At 34.7% G+C, this 23040-nt stretch overlaps 1 protein-coding gene across 3 annotated transcripts in view; it reads right to left on the bottom strand.

The window, feature by feature from the left end:
* The window catches only part of brat (tripartite motif-containing protein brain tumor), a 192728-nt gene that overhangs the window by 40477 nt on the left and 129211 nt on the right, over positions 1–23040 (bottom strand). Inside the window, exon 1 of one of the 3 annotated variants that reach the window (XM_028310323.1) lies at positions 21954–22159. The exons of the other annotated variants lie outside the window; for them this stretch is intronic. Within the exon in view, the coding sequence (XP_028166124.1) occupies positions 21954–21976 (23 nt within the window). The 5' untranslated portion in view covers positions 21977–22159. Of the gene's footprint in view, positions 1–21953; positions 22160–23040 lie in introns of those variants that run through there. 3 annotated transcript variants of the gene reach the window in all.

Below are 23040 nucleotides of genomic sequence, written 5' to 3'. Positions count from 1 at the left end.
TCATTGAAATAAAGATCAAATCAGCAGTTAATGCGCTTGTGTGTTGACTGTACAACAATAGTCTATGGGAAATTGGGTAGTTTAAGTGTGGGAGTGTTTTATATGGAATTGTGTTATTACTTTGACGGTTAAAGGCAGTTTCGGAAGAGATATAGGGGTCGAAGTTTCTGTGCAGTTTTGGGACTGTAATAATTAAATAACGAACAGACGCGTTAGTTAATCTACAACAATTTAAAAAGCATCAATTACGTTTAGGAACTCGATAATAGATGGCGTTAGTTAATAATTAGCCCAATAAACTGATAACTGGACCTTAAATACCAGAAAATAGAGTTTGTTTTGAAACTATTCAGTACCGGACATAGTATTCAGGAGTTATAAGTCTATAATAGGATTACATGTAAGCTCTTCAGCTATAAATAAGACCTTCCATGGGAATAGAGGGCAAAATAGATTCCACACTGTTAAGTATCGGAAGGGACATTCATTTTCTGCCTACTTAAATTGCAGTGGGGTCCAAGGCATGCAAAAACCATTACTTTTATTGATACCATTGATAAAGTAGAGGAAAAATGGTGGTGACTTTAGTTCTACCATAGGTTTTTTTCCGGAATATCACAATGTTTTTCCTAGTGAAGAGAACTATGAAAAAGGAATACTATTTTTTGACTAAAAACTTTTCAAAGTGTTTCCAGATACTCAGTTTTCCTTAACATTTGGAAATTAATTGGTATTTATAAAAAATAAGATTCACTATTAAGAAACATAAGTGCTACGATACGACAAATGCCTGGATCCGAAGTCACAGAGTGCTGCCACCTATTATATTGCACGTCATTTTAAAAACCCTCATTGTGTACGTGTCTCAATGAAACTAAATTAAAATTGCTGCTTTTTCTTTTACTAGTTTAAGCTTAGCACACAAGGTTTTGTTTTCTATTGTCTCGTTTCACTGGAACACGACAGCTTAAATAGTGTTTTTTTGTTTTCTTTCCGAGCTCAATTAACAATGTGCTAAAAAGGTTGAAAATTTTATTAATAAACAACAGATTTTCTCTATTAAGCAATGAACACTGATCAACTCTTTAAAGACACATTTATTATTTTTTAGAATCAGTTTCATAATTGGGCCTGCCCCGGGCAAAGTTTTTTGGAGTTACGCCTTTGTAATTGAATTTAAAAATGTTCCGGCCGATTTCGAGATGGTTACTTACGAACACCGAAGTTGAAGGGAAATTGGTGACTTACCTGGAAAAAAAGAAATAATTTGTTAGACATTGAACTGCAAAATGTACTACATAAAATATTATAAACCAAACTCTTAGGCTGAGTTGCTTCATCTTATTTTAACTTTATAACAAACGTCAACAATCTTTCAAACTCCATACAAAAAGCACTGGTAATCGTCATAGTTACGGTTAAAGTTAGGTGGTGCAACTCAGCCTTAAGACTCTAGTGACTTAAAAATACAACGCTGATTTTATTTTATTAATATCAATAATATACTCCTAGACCGGCTAGATAAGTCATAGAAATAGAATTAATTAAAATATAAAGTTTTATTTCAAATAAAGAGAAAATAAACGAATATTATTGTGGATTGAAAGCGAAACCAACTTCATTGAAAACAAGTTAACTGCGTCGTATCCTATTAAGCTCTTGAAGCACTCAATAATTCCAATAACAAGACAAATAGAAAATTAATTAAACATTCCATCGAGGCGCGAATTATTTGCAGGAAAAATTAATTACTTTCCAAAGAATTTCCATTATGGCCGCCCGACATGAGCCGAGAAATTTCAAAACTGGGTTTACGTCATTATAGGAAAAAAGAATAGTGGGAATTATTCATAAGTAAGGTTTAGGAGCAATTATAGAAATTATACTTTTTTCATCAGATCAAGTGTGACTGTGAACTCTATGCTCTTATAATGTGAAGTTATTTTAGCTTATCTGTACTTTATGCAGGACTTTCAAATGAAGCGTGCGTTTGAATGCAGAGCTGGACAAAAAAGGACATAATATCTTCAGTTTAAAATATATTGAGGNTATTGAGCTCTTGTGACAGCTTTGTAATTTTGTTGCTCTTTACTTTTCCATTTCCACAAAGACGGGTCCTGCGCCGTTCGCATCCAGGCACTTCCCGCAACCTTCATCAGATCGTCGGTTCACCTAGTGGAAGGCCTGCCCACGCTACGTCTACGTTGGTACATATGTATATTGAAGCAATAAATACATAGATTTCTCGATTAAAATAATATGTTTTAGTTTTAAGAAACCACGTTTGATCGGTAAACCCATTAACATTAAAAGTGACCCCGTCCATTTACTAACAAGCTTTCCGATTCCGAATACTGGACCCTGAAATAGTTTCGGATAGCCAGTTTTTCTGGAAAATTGGCATTAAACAGTCTGGCTCTGGCAGCTTGCCAGACTCCAGGCTTCCTTGGCACTTAAAAGAAAAGGTAAAATAAGTTAGTACGTGGAAAATTTTCCATTGCAACCGCTTTGGGTGGTTGCTTTGTGCGGGTGCGATTGAATGAATGCTGGACCCAGTTTTAGCTTGCGGGGAAATACCGCAGCTTCTAGAAAAGAACAAGGGATGTTCTAAGTTTCATTGTTTTAGAAAATGGCGTTACTTTTCCGTAGTCAAAATAGATACTTGTACAAATAAATTGTAAAATATTATTTCTTACCGTAAATCACAAGTACCTTATTATAAAAAAGATGTTAAACGCCTGATGAACACTGGTTTTAAATTCCATACTTAATGTCACTATAAACTACAGATCTAGCGAGTTTGACGTTTTGTAATAAGACATAAAATTTTGTCCATAGTCCTGATAAAAAGAATAGTTTCAAGGTACTATCGCTATCACTGTACCATTAAATCCAAGGGCTATTAAATATCGACTGGCCATGTCGCATGCGTAATTTAATCAGGTCTAATTCTGTTCGGAAGCGGAGTCAAGCTCCGGTTATTTTCGCATCAAAATTCAAGCTCCATTCGAACGGGGACTTCGCAATTTCGTACCTTTAATAGTGATGTGTGGAGGGTGTTAATCGTTATCGATAAGGAAGGAAACTTGACGTAAAGTTAAGTATTTTTCAATTTAAAAACAAGTAAGGAGGTATTTACTATTAAGGTACAATCAGGTTCATATTAGTAAGTACATAAGAAGAACCCGTTTTTAGAAGTTTGGATGTTTATTAAGAATATTCTTAAAGCCCACGCTTTTGTCCAGCAGTAGACTGGACGGTACTAGTTTGAATCGACATTTACAGATATCATAGATTGATTAAAGTGACGTACCATCGACACTAAGGCTGGGTTGCACCATCTAACTTTAACTTTGACAAACGTCAAAAATCTGTCAAACTCCATACAAAAAGCACCGGTTATCGTCACAGTTACTGTCAAAGTAAGATGGTACAACCCACCCTAAAACTTTGTCATTCCATCCCTCGAAGGTTGAACCTTGGCGATCCCTTTTTTGGAACTATCCAATTGGGGATTATTTGGCGTCACATTCCAACTGTTTGCCGGCTTTCGACTGCCTTTGTTGGCAGTCTGATCCAATATTGGTTCAAACATGGCCAAGGACGGCACCGCGAAAGAAATAAAGTGTATTAGGTTTCATTATTCTTGGAAACTAATGCGGTATTTGATTTTATAGATCAGACATTGGAGCTAGCGATTTGAAGATAGCATCTGAATAAAAAAAATAGGACTACAACTTGTTGTTGTGCAAAATTATATCGCAAACTTCTCTCTGATATTTTATGATTCTATGACAAAAATCTTCCTATTACCATTAGGCGCTGCCACAATGGGCCTTACGCTCGTCTTCACAAACATTACTATGAGGTCTCACAAAACGCGTGGACGCAAAGGGTGACTCACGAACTAATCACAGAGCTCTATTCAACCCTGTGCATTCGATTTGCTGCTTCACTTAAGCAAGCATCGTTTGTGAATACGGGTGTTATAGGTACTACTATTATACTTAAGTATATCTGTGCAATGGGTAACGCTTCTCTAATATTTATAAATAGACTTCATTCCGTCGTAATACAATACATCATCTCATAACCAGATGTCACACCATTAAGACTTCCTTGTACGTCTCAAATTCTAAATTCCATTATAATCTGGACACCACTCAACACTAAGACCCGACGACACACTCAAAACTAGATCCAATTTCTGAATGGCTAAATTTCAATTTCAGATCAATCTCAAAACTCAGAACATATCATGTGTCGAGTTTAAATTGAGTTTCGTATCATAATACGGGTCGAAGTAACTCCATCCGGGCTCTGATGCGCGCCGTGACAAAATCTTATCGATATGATGACGACAAATGTATGGGCTTATCGCGTAAAATCGATAAAATTGGGTTATAAACGCTTATCGCGGCGCGCATCCTAGGCCTACAGGTGTGCTTTATTACGTGATAAAGACTAAACGGGTTACCCAAACATGCTAGTCTATATCAAGTGCTGGAATTGGCTAAAAGAAGTAGACAAAGCAAACGAGGAGGACGTGACATCGCGGCCACACCTGTTGAAGCGTAACCTAAATATACAACCCTACCACAGCATGAGGTTAGTCAGTATGTAAACAGTGGAATATGGGCAGTTTATGTCAGCCAGGCACTTAAGATTCTAATCTTGTAAAAGATTTGTTTTACAATGCTGCTGGACAAAGGTATCCCCCAAAGATTTCCACAATGACCGGTCCTGCACTGCCCGCATCCAGATTCTTCCCGTGATCTTCACCAGATCGTCGGTTCACCTAGTGGGAGGCTTGCCTACGCTACGTCTGTCTACAAAATCGAAAAGATCACTGGGCTAAAATCTGAATTTCAGTCAATTTAGACCCATTTAGAATGATTCTACTACTATTGTTTCGCACTGAAAATCTAAAAACATCGCAGACCGTATTTTAAAGTTTGATATTACTAGCTTTTCATCCTTTATTCATCCTGAATAACGTCAAGAAAACTCGACAGTTTGATAGACAAACAGCTGCTTTGTGCCGTATTTCTATTAGAATTAAAAACAATATTTGAATGTCAAAAGGACTCTTAAAATAACAACGTTACGTAAGTTACTCCGTACATTTATTTTATCAAATACACTACCATTTCAGACTAGAATTTTCTAGAACGTCACGGTGACACAGAGCCTGACAAGTCGGGTATTATATGAAGCTACCGCAGCATCTAATAGGAACCCTACTCAGGGACTTCAGGTGTGCTGTAATACTTAAGTAAATTCTTCTAACGAAGCGCAAATTTGCTCAAATATACGTGGCGTGTGAGCTTTTTGTCAGATGAAAGGGAATTTGCGTACGAAAAGGCTGAATGTTGAATAAGTGTAAATACTAGTTTTTATTGGAAAGCAAACATTATACCTATGTGCTGTCAGCCATTTTATCTTTAGTCTTGAAGAGTATAAACCTTGATATAAATGTGAGCAAAGGAGACGATAACCGAATTTTCAAACCAAGAACATTTCGTATCCATTGCTTAGAAGCCAGTGCTTCTTAAAAATATAAAATAACTTTCTTCCTTCCTTTTATACGTCTTAGATAGACTAAGATGTATAACCTGATATTTTCTATTCCCGCGGTATCCTTTCATGAGCTAACACATAAAAGATGAAATATTGCGATGCAGAGCTATAGAAGGACGCGCCTTTCATTTTCAAGGGAATCTAATCATCTGATAGGGAATTTGTTCACACGAAAATTGTGTTATTAGTAATTCGCTGATCCTACAGTTTTTTGGATGAGATTTTCTTGACTGAGGATTTCTAAATGACGCATTGATCTAATTTCTCATGTCTTCAATCTATACGCTTCATTCTTAGTACGTGATTTACGATTTCAGATCTTCAGACATTTGGTTTTAGAATAGAATATTGCTTATACGTTTGTTTAGTAATAACGTAGGTTACTTCTTTATATTGGGGTCGATAATACAAATTACTCGTTACTAGCTCACGATTAAACTGATTAACCCTTCGACCTCAATTTAAATGTGTAATTAACTAAAGTATGATCGACCATTGACGTCATGTTGTAACCGTAAACATGTGTTAGAAACCTGATTAGGTAATAGAAGATGAGACTGGGTTACTGTTTTTGCAATAAAATATTATTAATAACTATGGATTAAAGCTTTTTTTTGTTGTAAAACTGTCATCATTTCTGGCTTTCCGCTATAGCAAATTAGTTAATATATTTTGAACTTTATTTATTCTAAAACAAATGTAAATGTTTAATGACAAGAGCACCAAATATGGCGTTCCCGCCAAACAAGGTGTTGGCGGCAAACAAATGACACTTGTTGCCAGACGGGTAGGTATGGGCTTGCCCCATTTAGATAAAGGATAAAACAGATTACGAATACCTACTTCCTATACCCGTGCGTGTCACTTTGGTCAAATGAGTTTGCAAGCAAATAACCGAAATAAGTGGGATAAAGTGGAGATATCGATATCAGAACACCGTTTAATCGAATTAAATCGATCAATTTTAAAGAACCAAATCGATACTTTTAAAAATAACTCAGTTACTTAGTCAATACACGTATGGTTTAACAAAATATAAAACGCTGAACGACCTCTTTCGATGCTTTTAAAGAATCAAGGCGCAAGTCGACCGTGCAAATCGCATTATACTCCGCATATCACGGCCGGCGATCCAGTAGGGATACCGGCGATGGTAATACCGGTATACCGATATAGATCGGTATTTGGAAATAACGCGTTACTTTTATTATTCTTTTCCAGTGCGAAGCGCCAGCAGCTTCATGCAACAAATTTTTCAGCGTCTAAAATTCACTGAAAAATCTACGCTAAGCGTAAAGAATTCGGGAACATTGTAGAAAGGGTATTTAAAATCATTATGCAAGCGTCTAAATAGCTTTATTAACCGAACAACAAAAGGAGGAGGTTCTCATATTTAATTTTGTTGTTAAAAGCAAAAAGTTTTGACTATGATACATACGAAAATCTTAAATACCGATGAAATAACACAATTTAGTTGCAGAATAAGACAAAAGGCGGAACTATCGGGAAAGCATTGGAGATACATTACTTGCAGATTGGGTAGTAAAGAAAGATGGCGGAGGACGAACGAGGGTGCACAGACAGCGGAGAGAATCAAGGAAACGAAACGCGGCTCTTTAGCCTTCTTTTAGTATTTTTATGTACAATGTTAGAATTGACTGCACATTTTCATGGCAAAGTAGCACTTGTTACAACTTCATTAGGTTTAACTTGATGTGCTGGAGCTTGTGTAAGTATTAAGTAGTTTACTGTACAATTTATAGTATTAGGACTATTAGAAATTGGGACTCAAAAATGAGATAAATATTAACCTAACAGTGATTCACTAAAAGCTTTGGTCTTCAAAACTTAGGGCAGATTTTTCAACCGTCGGATATCTTATAACTAAATAATTCATTTTGACGTATTTACCATACAGAAACTGTCAATATGCCTATTTTTATTCTTAAGTTAAAAGTTATTCAATGAGTGGAAAAATGGATCAGCCCTTAGAAGTAAAAAAGTTACACAGTACCTTACCTACCTAAATTGTCAAGATAACTTTTTTAAGAAAACTTGATACTGGCCAGGTATTTTCTAAATACCAATACCGGCAAGGTATTTCCCCTCCGAGCCCTATTCTACGGCACCCGTGCGAGTACGAATTAAAATCGATGTTAAGTCGAGAGTGATTCGATTAAATGGTGCAGAAAACGGCCCAACTCGAGAATATATCGGTTTTCAGTTCGGTTATCCTGAAAACCGGTGGGGATTGAAAAACTTATATTGGAAATTCGAATTTATATTCAATGTTAGGTTAATTCGTTTCAATATTTCAATTGAACTATCACCCTTCTGTAAACATTTGAAACGTTGAAATATGCTTAAAAAGAGAGCTATGTGATACGAATAATTTGATTAATTAAAAAGTTTGTTTACTTGGAAGTCGTTTAATAAAACGCTCTTTTGACAAAAAGCGAGACCTATTAATAAATTGAGGAAAGGCAACACAAATCAAGTAGAAACTAAAATAACGCCCAATCCCAAATTATATTGTAAAACGAGTCGTATAAAAACAATGAAACAACGAATGGTGCTTAATTACGCAACGAAAACAGAGCACAATTTACGAAACGAACGTTTTAGAACTTTTGATTAAAACGGTAGCAGTTAACTCGACAGTAACGTTATAACAATAACGTGCTCGTTACCGTTACTTCCTATACTAAAATAAATATATCATGAGCTGCCTTTGATATTCTGCCGTAAAGTTTTAATTGAAAAAGGAATGGCAACTACACATTTAAATTCGAAAAAGGAAAAAGAAAAACCTAATTATAGTCTTTTTCACGTAAGATGATCCATATGACACTTCAAGGTTATCCATATTACGCATACTACATATGCATAATATTTTTGAAAAAATATTTGTATTTTATTAGCAATATAATAAAAAAAAAAACTTATTGTCTTGAAATAATATAGTAAAATCTGAGTTTATTGATTATATTTTAATTAAATACGATGTAAAAATATTTTTTTTAATGTACGCAATGTGTGAAACAGAATAAATTTAGTGCTGGGGTATTTGTTGTTTATCAAAATCGATTATTTCCGCGGTTCATTAATCGATTGCAGTGAATACTTAGTTATTAAAAACATCACAAAAATCAAGTATATTTTTCGATTGATGACTTTAATAAACGCATTGAAAATAAATTAATAGTTTTTAATTTAAAGAAACAGAACCAGTACTTTTTAGGAATCGTTTCTTTGAACACGAAGTCCATGGAATTTGAATATTATCAATAAAAAATTGTTACAATAATATTTGTAATTAAAAAAACATGTTTTTTGTTAAATAACACTTGTACAAAATATTTCTCTAAAAGTAGGTTTTACTAACTCTTAGAAAAAATTGATAGATAAATCGCTATGGTTTAGTTATGTAACATCTCTATAACTTTCAAACTCGAAACGTCATACGAATCATCTTAGGTGAAAAGGACTATAAATGTTGCAACCTACTTTTTTATTGCTTGCCAGTTCGATTATAAAGTTGTAAAACAAGCTTTTATGTCATTTTATGACTACCAAAATACGTTAAAAGCAAAAATATGTTTCAAAATTCAAATAAAACAGCATTATTTTCGTTTAAACAGCATAGGTATTCCCTTCAACCGTATCACCGCGCCGTTTCCTTCGGAAATCGAAAAAAGTAATTAATGAACTCCACAAACGTGTCGTACACGCGCGACTTCTTTTACTTGATCCCTGGCGGTTGAATTTGAAACTAAATGTTTGAATGTGGAGCATGTATTTGTAGGAGCAGTGGCGCCACAGAGGGGTCAAGTTGTGTTGGTTAGGGTGGCTCTGCTGGTTTACGGTCATGATTTAAATACTGCTTTTCCCGCCACACTTATCTGCCATCTGCGACGTGACGCGCCGACTAGGCACGCCCGTTTTGACGTAAATCGCGCTAGGTTTGTCCAAAATTATTTACGGAGTTGTTTAGGCTTTTTATCGTTTCCTTTTTGAGATAAGAAAGTTTTGAGAACACTAGCTTTATGTTTATTGCTGCGAAGATTAGCAAAGCGAAAACAATGTTTTATGAATGCAATTAGATGGTTTTGAAGACAAAAACCGGCTGGTTTGGCTTTTCTTTTTTTGTTTATTCATACATAATGTGTGTGACTCGAAAACTACTCAACTCCTATAAATAAATAGTGGAAACGATTCATTTCCTTAGTATCGTTATAGTAGTACAAAACAAAAAAAACCACTCACCTGAAAATTAAGTTTTATAAATAATGTAATGTAATAAAACCAAATAAATCGATTTATCGATTACTGTTATATTACTTACCAGGCAACACTAATAAAGCTTGGCTTGTGATTGTTTCATCAAAGCCAGCCCAATGAGGATCAGTACTGTTGTAGAAAATTAAATAAAACTAGTAACTACGTTNTGGTTTTGAAGACAAAAACCGGCTAGCTTGGGTTTTCTTCTTTATTTTATTTATACATGTGTGTGACTCAAAAATTACTCAACTCCTATAAATAAATAGTGAATGAATCGTTTCCTTACTATCAATTGACGTGTTCATTCTTACGTTAGATATGTAAAAAAAAAAACAATTCAATTTATTTGAAAATTATGTTTTATAAAAAGTAAATGTAAGGTAAAAATCAAACAAAACTGTTTATCATATCTAGGTGAGAGATATTATCGATTACTGTTATATTATTTACTTAACAGGCAACACTAATAAAGCTTGGCTTGTGATTGTTTCATCAAACCCAGCCCAATTGGAAGATTCGAAGAAACACTTTGGTTCAGTGGAAACTGCTAATTTCACAAAAGAAATGGGTTCATTCATAGGGAATAGCTTTTCGTTAGCTAAAACTAGTTATTGGAAGTTGTTTCGGATTTTCATTGAAAATGGTCGAGGAAAAAGTATCGTTTGCTGAAAAAATATTGTTCACAAACTGGATATTTTTTAATCCAGTTGTGTTACATTCTATTACTGCTCTCGAAAGCTCAGACTTTTTACTGGCGAACGAAATTAAGTTAAAACATAAAATCATGAAAAAAAAACAAGGGATAAGAAGAAGTCCTAATAGCGTTGTTACAGTAAAATAAAAAGAAACGTGTCAGCCCTGGGTATTTACGTGATCTGATGACAATCTCGTTTACGATACGAGTCGATTATAACGTTTCTGTCCAAGGCTTCCGACGAACGAATTATAATCGAGAAATTGGGAGTTGTTTAGGATTCGTAGAAAAATTGAAATTGCCGAGAGAAAATCGAAATATCGAGCGCTCTGAGAATAGCCCAACAAATTCCCGGGATTCACCGGATCGAGCGTGAAGAGATTTTTGGATATTTTTCAATGCTTCAACAAAGTGCTGACTAAATAAAAAAAAGTAAATATTTTGCTTCAAAATGTAAAAAAAAAATACACCAGTAAAAGACCGTACTTTTCAACGTTGCTAAAAAGGTTCCTACGTTTTCAATTCAAAAAACTATTTACACATCAAACTAAACAAAACATGCTTGTGCGTGTAACCGAAAAAGGCGGGTCGTTCTCAAACGAATTCACTTTCACGAAAACGGTAATGCAGTGACAAACGACAACGTAACGATACAATATCGCTGTTAAATATACTCGTGCACGGAACATGTTCATTTTTTACTCTTTATCAGAACGTTAAGTTACTAACACGAACACGGGTTTCCGGGGAAGTTATAACAATTTTCACAGTCAATGGACAAGCCTCCCCCATATCCGAAACGGGGTTGTGAATTAGTGTACGCCGGAGTTTTGTTAATCTGTATCGAATTGGTTCGACGAAATTCGAACAAACTTTTGAATTTGAATGAATTCCATGACAAATGAACGCTTTCAAATAATCAAGATTTTTTGAAGATTTTGAGAAAAATAACGCATCTGAAAATTTTCATTAATTTAAAAGGATATCAATAAAAGATTAGGTTAATTGTAACTACAATTTAATCACATAAGAAGCATAAACATCGTTGTGTTGCGCCTTAAATAAATAAACATTAAAAATTACTGGCACTTATTTTTTGCTCCTTAAACTAGCTACAGGAAAGTGCGTGTTCCTTTACATTACTCTGCATTAGCGTTAGTAGGTATAAGCCCGTTATTTATAGCATCTTATCTGGCTTTATAGCATAACCCCTAAAATATATTAATTAAAAAATGTTCAGAGGGGACGTTGGAAACTTGGAAATTTAAATACAATCCCCTTTAGTAGCTAAGCGCAAAATATAATAAACCATAAACCGACGAAATAAGGCTTTACTTTGTTTGTAAGTGGAGGCTTGGAGATAGGATTAATTTTTGAGAAGTCTTGTTAATTTTTGTTTACGATTATGACACTAAATTACGGCTATGTAGTTTTATGTGTATGAATAAACCCAACAAAAGCTGCAAAGAATAATTTACAAATATACATTTATTATGTACATAATTAACGACAGTTTGCTGTTATGTGCGTGTAGGAGTCGCTACTAAAAATGAATCAGTAGTTCATTCTTACAAAAGATTCAAGCCTGTCTCTACAATTGAAATACAATCTATCAGACTGTACGTACTACGTACACTATGTTTGATTTCAAATAGCGTTTTTAAATCTGATACTGATACTAGAATACTTACAAAATCGCCTGTACCCTCAATCGACGAGAGAACGATAAAAAAACGTTTCTGCATTGCCTCTTTTATTTTTATTTCCAGCCAGCAACAAAAAAGCTTAGAAGGAAATTCACTTGTTTCCAACCCACGTGAATGCGTCGAATTCTAAACCAACATTGTAAAACTTGACCAACGGTTGGCCCAAACTTCCGTATAAAGTTATTTATAAAAACACATTTTCTTTCATTGCTTTCCCCCACTGAAGCCGTCGGTTTATCGGGTTTTACAGCTTGGAATCACGTAAGCGCCATATTGTTAAAATTCGTCGCGTTCACGAATGACCTTATTGGGTGCCAGTTGGTTTACGGAACCTTATTCATGGCCAGATAGATGATAAGGAGTTGTAATTTTTCACAAATCCCAAGTGTTAAGGGAGTCGTAAAGCAGTCTTAAATCATGCAAGCAGTTGGTTTTAGAAAGTAGCAATCAATTTTTTTTCTATAAAATATTCGTTTTCATCTGTTGTATCGTTTATAGAAATAGTTGAACCCTATTGCTACATCTCAATTTTAACTATGAAGCTACTTTTTTCCTGCTACTTTAATTAAGTAATATTAAAAAGTTATTATAACTTAGATATCTCTTTTTTTGTTCAAATAACGTTATTGTCCCAAAACATTAGTCTAGCCAAGTGACAAAGCAGACTTGACATGTATTAAGTGACTAAACAAATGATGCATAAACGACACAAAGTGACAATTCTGGTGGATATTTATTTCTTTGTATCTCAGCCGCGAAGGCACTCGTCTCCAATGTAAAAGGCTATGTCAAACGACGCCTCGTCGGGTTACGAATGGGCGAGCAAATCGCACAGAAGCGAATCCTGAAAGCATTTCAGAATCACCCCGTAAGGGTTGCTATAACATGTTTTATAAATAACTCTGCGCCTTGCTTTAGGCGAACTTTGTATGTCATTTGCAACATTCATGTTAGATAGAGCTTAGATATTACTTGGCGGTCGATTTCGGTAGGCGAGACATTTCAGAATCACCCCGTAAGGGTTGCTATAACATGTTTTATAAATAACTCGGCGCCTTGCTTTAGGCGAACTTTGTATGTCATTTGCAACATTCATGTTAGATAGAGCTTAGATATTACTTGGCGGTCGATTTCGGTAGGCGAGACAATGAATTACTAGCAAAAACAATATTTTTGTACAATTTTTTTACTTTGTGACATTTCACGAAAATAAGCTACCGATTGTGAATTAGATCGGAAAAACTCTAGAGAAGTCAGTCGCCAGTTGAAAATAATTAGTAATATTAAGTAATAAGAAAATAATTTGAATATTCGATTGTGAAGCACAACCGAATTCCGAACAAGAAAACGGCGTCCTTTGATCATAAATAACAATTTTATCAAAATTGGAACCTCAGTATTTATACGAATTCTCAAAACAATTCTTTTCTTTATGGCGAAACCGTTATAATTGTGCGTATTTCAAAAGAGAATATCCCTCGATTTTTTACGATAAAACGACTGAGATTTGTTTGATGGAACGTAAATGTTTAAAAAAAAATAGGGTCCCATTTAATGAGCCCACTAAATTAACATGCCGACAATAAATGGTTATATAACCTTTAACAATAGACGTCAACGGTTCACTGCGCCATCTTAGAATCGGCCATTTTGACTTGAAGAAACTCCCAAAGGACAGGTCGGACCCTTGCGATTGTTCGAATTTCAAAATAGATGCACCTGATCGTGGGAAATCATAGACAAATAGGGTTCGAAATACAAAGTCTTGGGGTTACGTAGACTATGGAGGAATAGTTTAAAAGCTAACGGTAACCGTCATGGATACTATTAAGTTTTTTTACATGTCAACGCGTTGAGATTCTATTGTTGTATAATCTAATTTGTTTGCTTCTTTATTTGACATCAGTGTGGGAATATCAAGATGTTTTTTTTATTTCTCACACAACTTTCAGTGTAACTATTTTTAATACAGTAAAGTTGAGAGGGTCATTTTGATGTTGCGGTGTATTTGACCTTTTTGTAACTTCTTTTAATTTTAATTCATGTAACTAATTGTATTCTCGAGCAAGTGTGTGAAATACATAATCGAAAAAAGAGCCTATCTAACAGAACCTTTTCATTAATATGCCAGACAAGACAAAAAACAAACGCACAACCCAAACTACCTTCAAATAAAAGAACACCCTGCAACCTTGATCAGGGCGTCTGTAGGTGGTATAAGGTCGTTATACCGCGGTTATAACACCAAATTTTCACTATAAATCAGATTACAGGTTTATATTAATTTTAAAGCCAAAATTTAAATGCCCAATTAATAAATCCCGTAATGAAGGCATACCATTTCGATGTTTTCACAAATTGCCGCGGTAAATACCGCACAATATTGAAAGATGTGCGAAATAAAGAGAAATGAACGTATTAAATATTTTAAACGATTGCTGAATTGCCTTCAATTATATTAAGTTTTCGTATTTTAATCTGATAATATTGAGAAAGTATGAAAATATTTGCCATTATTTAAAATATAGAGGTTTTTAAGCTTAATTTTCTCGTATGATATTTTTTTTTCTATATTTGCGTTAATTACAGCATTGAGTATTTCAATTTTAAATCGAATAGGACGAATATTTTTTCACATAATTTTTCCATTTTCCTTATCGTTAATTTTAAAAATAAAAAGAAAATCAATTTATATTTTATTAAAAACAAAACATTTTAAGTCGTGGAGGCTACAAATATGTTTTCAAATATGTTTTAATACTCGCATCATTGCGAATTGCCTACAACCGTTACACTTACCTTAGCACATACCTACAATAATGTAATTACAAATTGACCTATACGAAGGCTACATGATTTAATAACGTAGGTAATTCGTTTAGATCAGAGATCGAGTTGTAACGAAGTTGTGTTAACTAACTTACCTCCAGGGCGTATATTAATGGTAAGCATCGCCCGTGGGCATGTTCCCATCTTAGCATCTTATATGAGTTGTAATACGTGCTATTTTTCAACAAAAATACTTATATAGTCGGACGTACTGCCACTGTGTACAGCTAAATGAAATAAGACAGTACGCAGTATTGCTATACAGTATCATATAGTATTACGCCCGTATTCACAAACGATGCTTGCTTATTAAGTGAAGCAGCAAATCGAACGCAGTGTCGAATAGCGCTATGTGATTGGTTCGTGTGTCACCCTGTGCGTCCACGCGCACTGTGAGACCTCATAGTAATGTTTGTGAATACGGGAGTTAATAAAGAAGAGTTGCAGCTTCTAGGAAAACAAAACTCAGTGCAGAATTGCAGACGAGATTGCGTAGGTATCTAGGTTTCTGGAACTAGATAGCTTTTATATGTGAAATATGTATGAGTCAAAACGAAAGACGATATTTGCACGTATTACGTTTGATTTTTGCAATAATCTAAGAAAATATTACGATCTAAATTGGCACACTAAGAACATTTTAATAAGCCTGAAGAAACAAGAATATCATGTTTCTATACCGTGTTATTTAAGTATACAATATCATAAGTTAGTACATAATTGTGAAATGTAATACATACTTTACGTTGGTAATCTAATAAGGCATACATAATTTCGCCATACATAAACGCCGCTATAATTAAACGTATTAAGCAATTCAATTATCAATAGGTGGCGCCACTTGTGCCGAGCAACTCGCCAGAGTGGCACGACTTGCGATACGTAGGCTTTTATATTTGGGATGTGGTATAATGTAAAAGGCAAAAGCGATTATAAAGTATATATAAATAAAAGTTAATAATAACTACACTCGGCATCAAATAAATCGCACCTCCCGCGACAAGCACTTATCAAACGTATGCATCCCCACTTCCCACCAACGTTAGTACCATTTGAAAGCCTAGTTCTAAATTTCATTTCATTAAAAGAAAGGTTTTTACCCCAAAAATGTGTCTTTACAAGGATCCAGAGTCACTTCTTCAAAAAATAGGTAGTTACGCTATAGCCATTTTTTATGACTATAAAACTGTTAAGTTAGGATTAATCGCTATCCATCTGTTAAAGAGGACACGTGAGATCTTTATTTGGTTTTATAACCATAAAAATTGGTCTAATTGATCCCAGAGGTGAGCCCAAAGTGAGATCTATTTTCAAGTCACATTAATGATATATGTTAATCATTTATTTAGGAATGAAACGTATTTTTCTTTAAGGATATTTATTGGGCTTTCAAATAACACCAATATTGTTGGGGTACCATAATTGTGTCAGAAGAAAATCTTTAAAGTTCGCGTCGCGGAAGGTGCGGTTTATTTGATGTTGAGTGTATTTTTTATTCGATTTTTTAAGTTTAAAAAGAAAACAGTTTATTTTGCATTTATACCATGAAGTTAAAATAGACATTATGGTTTTGATCTTGTAAAATCTGTAAGTTCTAAAATATTACTTTTTTTTTGTACAGAAAAAGAACTATTCTATGTATAGCTTATGAAGATTCGTGTTACGTCAAACATTCTTGTACGTAAATAAAATTTAAAAATCCATAATATTACGTTGTAAAAGATAAGAGACTATTAGCGTGTCTCATAATAAAAACCTAATTGAATTTAAAAAGCAACTATTACTATGTTTTTCTGTATCGAACTTAACGTACAAAATAGCTTCTACAAAATATTCTCTGCCTTAGGCTTGACAGCGAACTCTGAAACACCAGCCAGTCAATAATAGCCTTTATGGTCAGCCCACCCGCTAAGTTTCTACATTTGGCCCACACCCCCCACCTCTTCGTTAGGAAATGAACGTAATTAATTAGATTCATCGCAGTGGCATCTTCGAGCATTCGCGATGACTAATGGAGGTTTCAGCTTTGCCTTCTTTTGACCTAAACGACATGCCAGCGTGGCTTTCTTTAAACCTCTAAATGACTAAGATAGCTCCTTTTAATTTGAAAATTTTCATATAAAAGTTCAAAAATTTTCAGCAGGTTTCAAGGCACTTAATACGCTTCTCAAATATAGTAGGGTAAACTACCAATTAGGGACAACATATCGGCTAAGTACTGCTAATAAGAATATTAATAGTAGGGCAGACTATTACTTCGGGACACCATAATATGGGCTACTGCTGAAAAGTGGCGGAAAAGTAATGTCAATTTTTTTTTAATCACGTAAATACATACATCCACTTTAAATTTTAATCTATAATATTATAAATGCGAAAGTAACTCTGTCTGTCTTGCTTTCACGCCTAAGCCACTGAATCGATTTTGATGAAATTTGGCATAGAGATAGTTTGCGTCCCGGGACCTTTCCCGGAAAAAACTATCCTATGTCCTTACATAGGATAGTTTTTATCCCGGTTTTTGAAACGTGCGCGATAAAGTTTTTCTGTGACAGACAAAATTCCACGCGGGCGAAGCCGCGGGCGGAAAGCTAGTATTGAATATAGGTAGTTACAGTCGACATTAAACATACTTTTTTATAACATGCACCAATGCTTTTTCTTCTGTTAATCAATTAACGTTTTTGGTTAAAATAGTTGCAACTGAGAAGACCACACACAGATTCGTAACATCAGACGGGGCTCTTATCACAAAAATCTAAAGATAACACGACAACTCCAATATTATTACTATTAGCACGTTTACAAAGAGTCTTACCTGCTAAGAAAGTGAGCTTTTAAGCACAATAGAACTTGAAATTACCTCTCACAGGTAGGATTCGTCTTACCAATATACATTTGCAGCCGCTTTAGCGCTGATGCAAAGCGTTTAGGTTGAAATGCCGTTTCTGCAGCGGTTTGGTTAAGTTTGTCGAGATTGCAAGGGCACAACAATTGAATTTAAATTTTCATGGGAATAGTTGGGGGTTGTTTTAGCTTATATTGAGTTTGTGGTATGCATGGCTGAAGTTTGATTACCGTTTCTGATTTGGGAGTGCTGTCGACCTTATTGCTTTTACAGAGTTTACACTTGCAGATGACAGCACATCAGACAAGTAATTTTTGTTGCAAATTCGATTCTATCACAACTGCACAAGACCTTACAGTGTTTAACTTAACGTGCCGTCATCTCTACCTACATAAGAAGAGTTTACAGTTTACACCCGTGTACCTGGAAGACGTAGCGTGGGCAGGCCTCCTACTAGGTGGACCGACGATCTGGTGAAGGTCGCGGGAAGAATGTGGATGCGGGCAGCGCAGGACCGGGCATTATGGAAAGCCTTGGGAGAGGCCTTTGTCCTGCAGTGGACGTCATTTGGCTGAAACGAACGAACTAACGAACACCCGTGTACTTTAAGGCTGAGTTGCACCACCTAACTTTGACGGTAACTATAACGATAACCGGTATATTTTGTATGGAGTTTGACGTTTGTAAGTAAACTCAACAAACTTATCAAAGTAAGATGGTACAACCGAGCCTTAGTATACATTTCAAACAGCGTAATGGGCATTTACTTCAGTACTATAATAATTGCCAGTCACTCAGTTCCATACAAATAAAGCATTAAATACATTCATTCAACTCAGTTTAAAACTGGGAATCGATTCAAAAGCCTGAAATCGTCAGTCCACAGCGCCGTCGCCGAGCATTTGGCGAAGTCATTAATCAAATCAGAGCAAACTCCTAACTGAAATCTGAATGGTAAATCCAGTGGCTGAGGTGAGGTAAGGGATATGGTCATAAGCGGAGCAGGGAGCGGATTTTAAAGAGTTAGAAATGGCGATACTCGATAAATAGTTCAAATTGAAAAAAAAAAGGGTAAAAATAGTTATTTTCGTGAGTGAAAATTATTGATCTACAAAGCACCTTGATGCTCGAAAAAGTTTGGATTAAAATATTTAGAAATAAAAACAAAAGTGAAAAAAGTCATTGTTCTTTAAAATTGTATAAATTATGAAGATAAATGTTTACTACTTATTTAAATACATTTTACAACTATTTAATTTAATAATTTCATTATTTCAGTTAATTTTTTAGGGGTACGTCTTCTAAATAGTTTGAGAATCGCTGTTTTAAAATCACGATTTCACTACATCGATAAATACTAATACATAGACATGTCACTTTGTCATCTTGTTATGATAACAGTAAACAGTAAACCAATACATAATAGGTTTTTGTTTTTATTCCTTTATTCTCGGGTTGTATGAAAAAATACAAATATTTGTTTGTCTGGGTGTTCTAGGAACGAGAACAATGTATTCTTTTTTAGGAAAAACAGGTCCAACTTTTACTTTGACATTTTGGGAATCCCCATTTTGATCTCGAAAAAGAATGAACGATAGCATCAAGTTGAACATGTTATCTTACGAATTCGGTGTCGTTTTGCAATTTATTTTAATGTAGGTCTGCCTTTGACCTAACCTTGCAGGATAAAGAGGTCTAGGTACATACTAAATAAATAAAATACCAATTTAGGTACTCAGTAAGCAAGTGTGTAATAACAAACATGTTCCAAGCAAAGGATGGTAGCAGAAAGGCGCTGGACGCAGGCCGCTGCCGACCGGTCATTATGGAAGTCATTGGGGGAGGCCTATGTTCAGCAGTGAAGTCCTGTGGCTGAAATGATGATAATTAATGAGATCAAGTTTGGTCTTACAGAAATTGGTATCAAAATTAAATATTTTTTAAAAGTATACAATAAATTGTATAATCTCAAATCCTCACGTATAAAAGTCCAGACAAAACCTAAATCCACAATCTCAGAACGAGTGCTCGATGCGATCTCATTTCGACTATTATTGTACCTCGAACAAATTTTTACCAAAGTACGTTTATTCTGCTCTTCTAACGGGTCTAACACAATTGTACATTGTCGTTCTGTTTGTCCACTCTTATCCCAGACACAGCCTAGGTAAAACAGTAGGTATATCCTTAAAAAAATACCCCTTTAAAATCGTTTAAGTTTACGTTCTATGGAGTTAGAAATACAGTCGCAAAACTCGCAAATTATACGTGATATAAACTTTCCCTTTTCACTTTTTGGGACTCAGTATACGCACCGGTATTTAATCTCTATAAATAATTTTGTTTGGAGCGCTGGTCACTGGTCAGGCCTCAAGGAAAAGGGCTACCTTTTCAATTTTTTTCGCTGACATTTAAGAGCCAAATCTTGGTCAAAATTTAATAAAGACATCAAGTTTTACTACTGCCTTCTTAGACAGGGAATTAAAAAGAAAACCTGAATTGAACGTTAACCTATTTTTAATTCTTTCAAGACCCGATCGTTATGTGCCATCAAAACTGGCTGGTCTTTCTTAGCTTTGTACCGGTAGTCGGGAGAACCTGCTTAACTGAATTCCCCTTACATTACTTCAATAAACTCCAAATTGTTAGTTTTGTTGGCGACTGTACTTTGTTCCGAACAGCTTTTAGAGAAATTACCTACCAGCGTTAAGCTTGTCTGTACTACACAGTATTACTGAACTCACACAGTATACTTATTTACGTTGTATTTACTTAAGTATTGTTTACCTAATGTAACATTTAAACAAGTAAATAGGGCAAGAGTTCACATAATATAAAGTAGGCACGAGCATGAACACAAGTTTTAAGTACAATGGGAGTTTAATAATAATAATATTAATCATTGCACATTTTTACGCAGTGGTCGAACAAAGGGAAGCTATTATTATTTAATTTAATGTATTATTTCATAAAAATAGTACGTTAATAATTTATGTATAGTTATACATATTTCAGTATTAGCCCTCCATATAAAAAAAAATCTATTGTGCTCGAAAAATTACCACGTTTTTCAGTGTTTTTGTTTGTTGACTAACTATTTTATACATTATTGTTATTTATCACTAAACTAAACATATGTCGTACTAAAAGTAATGAAATCATAATTATTTTATGAATTTCAAACATTAACTAGCTCAGTTCAAGAGACACCATAAATTTCAATAAAACAAGAAACGATAAACACTCGACTATTCTCGAAAGACTATCCAAAACAAAAGAAAAGTAAAAAAAACAAGCTATCCCACAAATTGTTTACGAATTCACATACGTTAAACTTTACTCTCACTTATCTAAAAGCTCTTCCATTGAGGCAATAGAAGAGATAAGAAAAATGCCCGAAATAAGTCGTGGGAGGTGCCAAGTCGACCTCCGTGATCTTGGCAGTAAATTTGGAGGCTTGACAAGTGGCACAGCCCTTGTTTGGTAGCTTGAATTCAACGAAACCGAGGGTATTTCGACTTTCTGGCTGTTTACAGAACTAGCTAAAGGTCTAAAAAGTTCCCTCAAAGAAATAACGTGTAGTGTAAAATGTATAGAAAATATTTCACAACTTTATTCGTATATTTTTTCTCGCAAAGCAGCACATTTAATATTTGTAAATAAATTAAAACGTTTGGCCTTTTTTGTGGAACTGACCTACGTCAATGTAATTCTATGACGCTCCACGGAATTGTAGTTGTTATTAAAAACAACAATATTTTATACACCGCAATAAAGTATCAAAAAAGTATTTTTTTTAACAAAATTCAATTTTTAACCAAGGACATTTCATAACTCAGCATCCTCCATGAATTTTAAAATAACGAAAATATTTTACAAGTTGACATTTTCGTATGAGTAAATGCTAAAATAAACATAAATTCACAACAGAATTCTCGGCACAAAATTTTATTCCACCATTGTCAACGGGCCGGACCGGCTTAAAGCAAAATACAACAATAAAACTTGTACTCACCAAAGCAAACCCAATCCGTTCATTAAAAGTCAGTCTTCTATACAGAACTATTCTAACGAATTAAAAATTTAGAACACACAAAAATTTAAACTAGGAACACGCTTATTCTATTCGGAAACACTATTAAATTAAACAATTTGGACACAATGACTAGAATTCAAATCGAGCGCGAGTGCACAACCGTCCTCGCCAACGGCCGGATCATAACTGAGGGGTCAAGTTTTCGAAAAAAGTTGAAGCAGGCAAGGCGCCCATGGCCCATGCGTTACGGATGAGATGACTAACAAAAAAGAACCCTAAATATTATCGCCGAACGCGGTTCCCAAACTTTCAGCAACTTTTTCGAAGTCGAGGCGAATCAGCGAAATCAAGCCGATTTCGCTGATTCGCCTCGACTTCGAAAAAAATGTATATTTAAAACATGATCTCATTGAACTAACTAACTGGAACTGATATTGTTATTTTTTGTTTTCGTATCGATCCCACAAGTTTTCAAGGCGATCGGGCTCCGTTCGTTGTACTCAAATTTTATATCTTATACGGCTTAAGACTAAATTAGGTACTAGACAAAACAATTCCGTTTCTATGGACGTTAATGATGCCATTTTTATTCTACAGTCGTAACGTAACGAATAAGTGATGATAGCTTTATATGACTCATATTTCTATTTATACACACAATATAATAGTAAAAATCTATGCAGCGCTATCACTGCATACGAAATATTTCGTGTGTATGAACAAAGGCGGTTACTGATTGTCATTTATTATCTTCCAAATGATAAGCTATACTTTGATGTTTTTAATTTACACGTGCGAACAATTTAGGAATGACTAATTTGTTGATTTCTTGGTATGCAGAAAGGTCAGTGCCTTTGAGGAAAAAACCTGTACTATGACGTGGTTGACATTGAACAGGTCATTTAACGAAAATTTGCAGCTAACCTAACGAACTTTGGATTTAAAACGTGTTTAAATCATTTCAATCACTGGTAGTCGTATACCGATCATTACCAAGACAATTTGAATCCATAATTGACTTGCGTCATTTGATATCTCAATAAAAACGGTTGTAAATCAAATGGCA

The sequence above is a fragment of the Ostrinia furnacalis genome, unplaced genomic scaffold, assembly GCF_004193835.3.
Source record: "Ostrinia furnacalis isolate ACB-3 unplaced genomic scaffold, ASM419383v2 OfSCF0216, whole genome shotgun sequence".
NCBI classification, from domain to species: Eukaryota; Metazoa; Arthropoda; class Insecta; order Lepidoptera; family Crambidae; genus Ostrinia; species Ostrinia furnacalis.
This window is presented reverse-complemented; position numbering and strand designations above follow the sequence as displayed.